Below are 10137 nucleotides of genomic sequence, written 5' to 3' on the forward strand. Positions count from 1 at the left end.
GTTGCCTTTTATGTCTGAGAACATGAAGAGGAAAAAGCTCCCTTAAAACAAACCTCTAATCCCCCAATGAATAGTTTATTTCAAATAGTGTTGAGAAACATTCTACAATTCTGCATTATGCAAACTACTTCCATTAGTTTTTATTAAATTCACCAGTGGTCTAAAGGCAGTAGTTCATGTTTAATTTCCTAATATTACCTTTAGTAGGTCTAATTCGGCCTTAACACCGAGGGATTGTTCTTATTTTAAATACAGCGCTTGGGGATGGGGGATTAGTTACCATAATACCAGTGCCGGTGAGATTTTATGGTAGTGCTTCTAAGCTGAAATCCACTTTGAAGGTTGACTGACTGCTAGGCACAGTAGTCGGAGCAGGCTGGCTATTTGATGACTGCATGTTAAATTTAACGACTTCAAACAACTGTCTTGTCAAACAAGTCGGGCTTGTCTGACGGTCGGACTCTGAACTGCCCGGCAGGGAATTTTTGCCTTTAGAGCATGGAATGTGACACTGCAAATAGCCTCGGGTGGATCCAGGTTTTGTTTTTAGCAACTAATACTTCCTGGACATAGCTATAAAAATTGTCCTGAGCTTTGCCCTTCCAGTTGTGTCTGTTTGCTTGAAGGCTTAGTAGAAATGGAAGTTACTGTTAAATCTAAAAGCAACACTTACATAAATACATAAATAGTGTTGGTTTGAAACCTTGGGTAAATGTGCCTGTGTTCCACAGACACAGGTCTAAAGACTTTCAGTGGGAGGACTTCAATGCCAGTTTTCTGTAAAAGGTTTTTGTTTAACTTGGAGTAAGCTATGAGAGTTCAATACTACCTGGCTTGTTATGAATTTAAAAAATTTTATTACTGGTGCAAAAAAGTCTTCTTGACCTTTTTGTATAGGCAAACTAGTTGACTGGATGAAAACATTTCTTTGTCATTCATTTTGTCAGTCTTCTTAAAGAGTAGAGAAAGCTGTTGTAATTTCTAGATCATTTAGTATGTCAAAGACAAGAGCCTGTCTCAAGTTAGTGTACAGTTAGGTTCTTTTCACTTCTTTGCCTTAAGAGAATGTCGTAGCTGTCAGAAGGACATTAGACTAGACCTCCTCTCTGCTATTGGCTTTGTTTCAGTGGTGTTAAACACTAAAGTTGGTGTTAGCATTGGGAGCTTTTTCCCCAGTTCTGTCAAGTGTAACGATGGCCTTGCTAGAGTGTTTATGTGTGTGTATGTACACATATGTATATATATAGCAGCTGTTAAAATGTTAGACTTCATGGGAAGCTTGGTAATTGTTTCGCTGTATTTAGCCACAGTATTGCTATACATACTGTAGATCAGTAGACTGGTTTTATTTAGCAACTTTTTTTTTTCTAGCATTGTACTGTGATGGTAACGAAAAAAACCCACCTCTCTTCTGGATGCTTTGTGTGTGGTTTTTCATTTTTGAGTTTTGTGGGTTTTTGTTTGGTGGTTTGTTTGGTTTTTTAGGTACTTGTCTGGAAACACTATACTGCTCAGGCCTGTCAGTCTTTCTTTCAAAAGTGTGAAGAGCTATGACAACTATAATTATGCCAAGAGGATCTTATGAAAATGGAGGCCTAAAGGGCAGTGTGTTGTTTTACTGATTTTTTTATTTTTTTTTTTATTTAAAAAGAAAACCAGAAGTATTTAAGGAAGGGAAGGAACAAGGAAGTATTTTCACTTTCAGGTGCTCTGAGCTACACTTGATTTAATAGGCTTAAAATACTTTTGTTTTTTCATTACTGCAGGTGAATGGTTGTTGCTATAGCAGTTTCACAGGCCTTCATTACATTATGTTGAGCTCAGAAGCTAAGCTTAGGTTCTGCAGACTTGTGGCTATCAACTAAAGGACTTTTTTTTAATTCACATGTATCCTTACAATGACACTCTTAAGATAGCCTTATTAAAACTCTGGTTCTTTATCACTATGAAGAGAAATGGCTAACTTAAGTTGGATTTTAGCTTCTTGGAATTTCAAGCCCTGGAGAAATTATCTTCCAGAAGTTTTAAGGCATGCAGTTTTTATATATGAATTATTCAAATAAGATACAGAGATTTGTGTTGCACAAAAGCTAGGCAAGTTTCAGGTACATAAATGAAATGCTTAGTCTTGTGATTTAGCTGCAAGGTTTCGAAAATCAACATTTTCTTATCTTCTTCTACTGATTGGAAAGTTGTAACTGGTGAAAGGTGTTTCATTACCACATACAGCTTCTTCCTGCTTTTACTGCTGTTGGAAATTTTTGATTTGTACTGCATTTCTTGGTGATCTGATAGGGCATGTCTACAGAGTGTGTGGGGCAGGGCTGGGAAAGAATACCAATCTAAAATGGGCTTATCACAGTGTGTCCTTGTGGTGTATTATCAAAACATATGTTGCTTTGTGAGCTGTACTTTAAAAGCATGGTACATCTTCAACCAGCACCATGGAAAACAGTTTGTCTGACATGCAGCCTCCAGCTACCTGTCTGCAGAATGACAACAAAAGGGTAATTATGAAAGTGGCGAATAAGAGAATATATTCCATAGGTTTCACTGCTTTTATTGGTAATAAGGCTTCTGGGTATTTAAGGTGCTTTATTATGGTCTGGCTAAGTTATGCTGCTTGCGTAGGAGGACTGCAGATATAATGGAGTAGCTAACAATTTATAGTGAATTGGTTGGAGCCGGGGTTGAAGTTCAGTGATTTGTTGCTCTCAGTAGCAACATAGATCTGAAGTATTGCCATACCCATGGGATGCAGTCTTCTGCCACGTGACAACACAGATGTTTGTCAGATTGCAACATGTACTGTCCTGCAAAGTTGATCTGGCATTGAAGAACACAAATGTATTCATGTTAAAGTTAGGTCAATTTGTGTTCTGCTGTTAATGTGGTTTACCACTTCTGTCATGAGAAAGTAGAGGACAGTTGAAAAGGTGGGTGGGAAGAGAACTCAACAGAAATAAATTCTAAAATCTGCTGAATTTAAACTTCAGATTAAATGGCAGCAGATAGCCTCCAAAAAAAGTTCGAGATAAAGACGCTGGGTAGGATAATTGCAGTGTACATGGTGCACAGGAAGCAGCTGATACCTGTTACTACCCTCTGTTTTTATTATGAAATCAGAATTTTAAACCAATGTAAAAACACAGTTTTTCTCCTAAACCATCAGACTTCTGGCTTGGGAAAATAGAAAATGCATTTGAAACATGTGGGCTGGTCTTCAGACAAGTATGTATTTAGCTATGTTTTAGAAATGGACATTTTTGTGTACTTTGCCATAGGTAACATTTACCATATAAGTTTCCTTTCTTAAAACTGCTTCAGGAAAATTTAGATTTCTTGCAGCTTTCAACAGGTGGCTGCTGCATGGGGTCTGGGCTGATGGATGCTAATAAAGAAAAAGGAAAACCTGGGCCAGATTCAAGTTTGAAAGCTGTTTTTAACTTCTGTTTCTAGCATCTTTGAAATAACTTACATGTCTTAATTTATAGCAAAACTGTTAAATATTGGATCACTTTTTCCTGGAATTATGTACTCCTAGTTTGTGAGTCTTCATTTTTGTTTGTTTCTGGAAAGGTGGCATACTTCTATTAGGTGGTTTATAATGGAGATTTATTTCTTTAGTGTTTCTTATGTTGCTAAGTGGTCTTGTTTACTTTTTTGCCTTGATGTTTGGGTTTTTTTTAATTTTTTGGTTTGCCCCCAAGTGATGTTGAGTTAGTGCTATTGCCTGAACGGAAATCTCTAGATTTGACTCAGAATTAGTCAACTGTTGTGTAAGCTATTCTCTACTGGCACATACCAGTAGTGTTACCTGGTATTTTGATATCAGAGCTGATTATTTTAATAGCTTGGGATAAGATGCAATTAATTGACTGGCAGAGGGTTCAGGCAGAAGGGAGTTGGGTTAAATAGTGTGCTGCAGGTAATGATCAAACAATACTGCAGTTCTTGGTTTTTACCAGAATTGGAAGGAATTTTAGTGGCAAAGTGAATAGAGCAGTATCTATACAGCAGGTAAGCAAGAACTTTTGACCTTGTATAACATCAGTGACCTACTCTTGTCATCAAAATAATTGCTTTTTCTTGCTTATTTTGTCTGCCGATGTTCTCTCTTACTGCTAGTCTGCATTGATACCCTTGCAAAGGCGTTATAGTTTAAGGATAAGGAGGTTTAATCTAATCTTAAACTTGAAGCTGATTTAGGCTATATCATTAAAAAGGAGCAAGCAGATATTTAATCTAATTTTGTCTTTTGTCCTCCTCTTCCCCTTCTCTCATCCATAACCTTTTGTGAAAGGAATTTTAAGTCAGATAATGATGTTACCTTCACAACTTTCTTCATGATACATGACCAAGAAAAACTGAGTTTTCTTACGAAAGTGTACTGTCAACAACTAGCGATGAGCATCAGCTGTGTCAGGAAATTATTTTGATTTTGGAATACGAATAGAATGAATTTAGTAATTTGTGTTATGTTTCAAGGAGAACTTGCTTATGCCAAGAAAAAACAAAGCAGTTCATTCAACAGGAAAAAAAGTCGAATAGGTTCAGTTTTTGCACATGTATGGGCATTATCATTAGAGGCATGGACGTATGGATATGGCAAAGTTTCTGTTGGTTACTTCACCATGAATGCTATTGTTTTGTCCTTTGTAGCCTGAGCTATATTGTAATTGCTAAAATTGTATCTTGGTTTTCCTCATCTTTATGATCCTATGAAACAGCTTGCAAGTGGCTAAAATAACTTGCTGTGAATTGCAAGAAAGATGAAGCTTTTAAAAAGCCATAATGTCTGAAGACAACATCTTCTGCTACTTGTAGTTCATTCTTTTAGGATATTAACAAGTCTTACTTCTTGCCCTTCTTTTGGTTTGATTTTCAAGGTGTCTGATCTCTGAACCTGAGAAATGTGTATTCTCTACTCGCCTGGCTGAGATGATCTTTCAGCCTCTGTAGCTTAAACCAATAACTCGGAAACCTTGAATTTATTCTTTATCTCACCAGCTTCCTTCATTCTGTATGTTGCAATTGCACCTTAAGGACAATTAATAGGTGTGTGTTTAAGAGAACTTCACCGTTTGGTAGTTCAGTGCATATTAAACATGAGGACAAAGCTACATCACACTTACAGGACATAATACTTTTCTGACAAATTTTTAACAGAAAAAGAAAGGGAGTAATGACTTTAAAAGAAAACCGTTGAAAGGGGAATAAAAGCAGAGATGAGGAGAAAAGAGATTATGAGGGAGGGAGAGAGTAGGAATGAAGTCAAAGAAGGGGAAATAAGACAATTGGCAAAAATGAACAAGAAAATGCAGTAAAGGCAGTGGAAGCAAATAATCAGATGAGATACATATCTAGCTGAGGGGTTTATTTGGCACCTATTGTCACAGTATCTGAATATGTTTCATATATATATTTAATAGTGATAGTGAAGTAAATTGTGTCTGGGTGTTTCTGACACTTCTTGCTTGAGTTAGAGGGGTCTTTAGGGGTACGGGGAGGGGTGAAATCTAGAATGAGGAGAAGATTCCCATGCTTTATAACTTCTGTACTTGCTGTGGAAACATCCTCTGAGAAGAGTTTTGCAGCCCTTCAGGAGATTCTGGATTTTTATTCTCTCTGCACTGCCCTGCCTGGGGAAGCTGTTTTATAGATAGCTGTTTTGCACTGACAGGACTCCGTGTGTGAGTCTTTCTTGGTGACTCTTTTATGTTGACATTGCCCCAGAATGTCTTTAACACTGTCTGTGTTAAAGTTACTCATGGATTGCTCCTTGGTCGTAACACTGCAGGGAAATAATCTGTTATTTGGGAACATCTGTGGTAATATGAAGGCAACAAGCAAAAGGGTGGAGATACAGAAAAGGGAAAAGAGAAGGATGAAAAAAAAGTTTAAAACTTTGCAAAATTTTATAAATTATAGAGTACATTTAGAAATAATTTAAAATCTATAATACTTCAGGCAAATATCTTAAAGATATTTTGAAAATCATTTATAACATAGAATGTGGGACTGCATGGATGTGTATTAATTGATGCGACTGTAGAGTCCTTGTGGAGGAATATGTTAGCTATGGTCTGGCAGCTTGCTTTTGAAAATTAAGCAGCTTGACTTCTAAAGTAAGACTATTTCAAGTGGCATATTTTGACAGAATTTTCCTGTGGTGGTCTAGTATCTGTCTTCCCTGCTGGCACAGTACCCAGCCCTGGAGGAGCTTATGGTCATGAACAGAGTATGTGTAGTCTACTAAGACCAAGTAGGAAGCCTAAATTTAAATTCCTATCTGTTTTGTAGATATCTAATATACATGACACATGAAAGTATCCTCCTTCCCCCCATCTGTAAGCCACTTGCCTTGAGCTTGCAGATGGGAAACAGTGAGAGTGACAGAAGAATGAGTTAGGGGCTGTTCAGTTTCTTGACATTAAAATGAGAGCAACCACTGCCTCAGGCTTCTTAGGTTGCATTGATAATGACATTCTTAATGTCCCTTGAATTTCTTCTGTGTTAGAATATCCTGTTGTACTTTTCTCATAATGATCTGGGGTAAATGACACACACAAATGTTTTTGGAAATACAAAGCTTGGATGTGATTTTAGGTTTAGGGCTACCATACTCAGAGATGACTTGTCTGACTCCCTTGGGTTTGCCAGGGTATGACCCCAAATGTGTTAATGTTATAACAGCATGGCATAAGAGAAGCCTTGTTATTACAGCAGGTAGATTAGTAGAAGCTAGAAGAAATTTATTTTTTTTTAGTGTTATCTTAGCCCTAAGTTACCAACATCTCGTCAACCAAATGCTTCTGGCATACAATTTACCTGTCGCTTTTGCAAGTCCTGTCTGTTTGGCAATCCTGCAGGTTCTAGTATCTGTCCTCCCTGCTGGCACAGTACCTAGCCTTGAGGAACTGCTGGTCGTGAAGAGAGTCTGTGTGCTCTGCTAAGAACAACTAGGAAGCCTAAATTTAAATTCCTCTCTCTTTTATAGATAACTAGTCACAGATTCTGCATTGTCTCTTGGAACACTTCATCTGGCTCTAATCTGCAGCTAGCTGCCATATTGATCAATGAAGGAAGCAAAAAGCAAATTATTTTGTGATTAGGATTGTTGTTGGAATTTTTATTTAATTTTATAAGCCGTAAAGAGCATTGTGTACTAACGTCTATGTTATGAAGACTAGAATATACTAGTAATTTTGTATGTATTACTCTGGAGAGTAAGTAGAGATTGGTGGGGGTTGGCATCAGTACCAGGAAGTGGAAGCACATGAACCTAATGAATACAGCAAGAACGTCACATCAGCACAATGTGGCTGAGAATTTCAAAGGACAGAGGTTTTTTTAAATTTTAGTTCTAAAAGTCTGCATATTCCCTCCTTTCTCCCGCTTGAAATTCATTAAGCTTTCCATTCAAATTAGTACTACAGAGTTATTGGCGAATGACCTTAAGTGCAATAATGCCTAATGTTCTCTTCTTTTTTACAGAAAGATCCAGATTACCTGAAGCTCTGGTTGGATAGTTTTGTTTCTAGCTATGAACAGTTTCTTGATGTGGACTTTGAGAAACTGCCAACTAGGTATGTAGAAATACAGACCTGTTCATCTTTGTTTGATATCTGAAACAGACCTGGCTGAGAGCCCAGTTTTGTTCAATGGCAATACTGCCTTTAAACAAAAGAAAGATTTTTAGTTGTTGAGTGGCACTCCCATACTTTTGAAGGTCAGGTTGGGTTGGGAATGATGAAACTAGGCAAATACTGGTATTTGTATTATGTCAGGAGATGGCCTGAGTATTCACTTGTTCTTGCTCATAGAAATATAACCATTGTTCCTTGCGCATTTTTGAATAAATATTCATTAAATACTGCATATGAAATTGTGTTAGTCAGTACTAGTGCTTGGTATCTGTATCAGTAGTGACTGAAGAGAACTAAGATGTAGGTGAAGAGTTTCGTAATTTTATTTCAGGGATTGCTTTAAGATTAAGGATGCGATGAAACGCTTAATGAAAGGATATCTTAGCTGAAAACCTTTTGAAAATTAAAATATTCACAGATGATAGACTTTAAAGTGATTTCTTTGTTTGCATTCATGAAGACTTCAGGTCAGGGCGAGAGTATTGCTGACTTCACTCATGCTACTGACCACAAGTTCTCAGATATAATCATGAGGCGGTATTGAAGTCTAATTTTAGTTTTTTGAATCTGTCTGCTGCGTTCTAAGGATTGTGTTCTCAAGACTAACTTTGCAAATGAGGAATAGAAACTTAGGCATTGGATGTTTTGCTTTTGAGATGCTTGCATGAACAAGAAGAAAAAACAAATGTTATAGGATTCAGAAACCATGAGAACTAGTGTCAGTATTATAGCTAATACTGCTGATGGTGTTTTAATGCAAAGAATGACTCTCCCTGCGTGATGGCTGCAGTCCAAGCCCTGTTGAAATCAATGAGAATTCTTTAATGGGCTTTGGATCAGATCCTGTTTGAAGTGTAAGTGATAGCCTATACTATTACAAGGAGGTGGAGAATACTGCAACTGGATCTAAGTGGGTAAAAACTGGGCTTCTCGGCTCTTTGTATTAAACTGTTCCTCATAATGCCTATATGAATGCAAAATATATAGTGCAATTACCAGTAAGCAAGACCTTCAAATTAATTCTGTGCTATTTCAGGAGGTCTGTTTTCTTTGCAGCGTCAAAAATGCATCTTACTGTGTTTAGTTAAGGAAAAAGGTTTATCCTTTGATACAGGTTATCTTTAACATACTGTTTCATATTGAAATCTGAACAGTGGAAGAGAATAATGTCTTGGTACTTTGGGTTTTTAAAGTGTTTTTTGGTTTGTGTGTGCATGGGTTTTGGGTTTTTAATTTTTTTACAGCAACATATCAAAAGAGAAAAACAAACATGAAACTTAGTTGTGCAGAACAATAGCAGTGTCTTCATTGTGCTAAATGATGGTTTAGTGAGCATAAAAACAGTGTATTATTCTGAGGTTAATGACAGGATTAGTGATTTAGTCTGGAAGAATTAGGCCCGTGTGGATTGAGACTCATTTGTGTAACAGATGTAGAGAAAACGTATCAAAACAACATAGGGATGAAGGCAGATCATTCTTGTGCTTTGATGGCTGGATTAAAAATTACACTGTTTGAGACCGGATATTAGAATTAACGAAGAAATGCAGTTTCTGGCCTTATTTGCATTTGTGAGATAATCAGGCAAGTGAAAAGTGGCATCTTTCTTGGGTTTGTCAATTTATGTTGCAGACATTTACATTTTGGAACGGATAGTACTGAGCCCACAAAAGAGAACAAGAGAACAAGTAGGTCGGTGTAGAACCACCAAATGCTGATCTCCAGTGATTCTTCTCTTGGATTCAACCCTGTGGATTGAACTTTTTTTACTGGAGTTGTTTATTAAATAACTAATTCTGTCTTTTGGTCTTGGAAATAATATATGATGATAAACTGAGTGGACTAATACTTTTTTTTTTCCTTATATAAATCTTGATATGCTTTGCAGCTATATGCCTGAGATGCCTTGTGTACTGAGCAGCAAATCCTAGGAAATAATGAGAAACTGTGTAGGGAGAAGAAAGCTTGTACAGATGCTGGACAAAACTAACTTTTTGGAAGACAGGCACGAAGTTTTGTGTCAATGTAAAACTTTTTTTTTTTTTTTTAAACATCAAGAAAACACCACTTAAGAAATGTAATGAAACTATTAGTATTTTTTTTTCTGAAAGGAGAACTCTTGATTGGCACTGTCACTTGCTGATTTAACAGATAAGAGTATTTCTTCTATAAATTAAAATCTATAATTTCCTGAAATCTGCTTTTGAAACCTGAAAGATGCTACATAGTGCAGAATTAGGAGATCTCTAAATATAGAGGATGAGTGTATCCAGTGGTATGATTTGACTAAGTAAAGCTTATACACTTATGAAGCTTATAGGCTTATACAGCTTCAGTTCTACCCCCATCTTTGTTCATCTACCCTATATTTTTAAGTGAAATCATTCATTAATGGTGTTTTCAGTGATTTTACTGAAAAGGTGAGGTGATTTTATTGAAAAGGTAAAAATAGCTATACTGACAGCTTTGAGCATTGAGCACAAAAGAT

At 36.7% G+C, this 10137-nt stretch overlaps 1 protein-coding gene across 1 annotated transcript in view; it reads left to right on the plus strand.

The window, feature by feature from the left end:
* Positions 1-7497: 7497 nt before the first annotated feature.
* The window catches only part of NBEAL1 (neurobeachin-like 1), a gene marked incomplete at both ends in the record, with an annotated part of 61769 nt that continues 59129 nt past the window's right edge, over positions 7498-10137 (plus strand). Inside the window, one exon of the mRNA XM_009699546.1 lies at positions 7498-7589. Coding sequence (XP_009697848.1) covers positions 7498-7589 — 92 coding nt within the window. The remainder of the gene's footprint in view (positions 7590-10137) is intronic.

This window comes from Cariama cristata, unplaced genomic scaffold (genome assembly GCF_000690535.1).
Source record: "Cariama cristata isolate BGI_N322 unplaced genomic scaffold, ASM69053v1 scaffold11934, whole genome shotgun sequence".
Classification (NCBI taxonomy): Eukaryota; Metazoa; Chordata; class Aves; order Cariamiformes; family Cariamidae; genus Cariama; species Cariama cristata.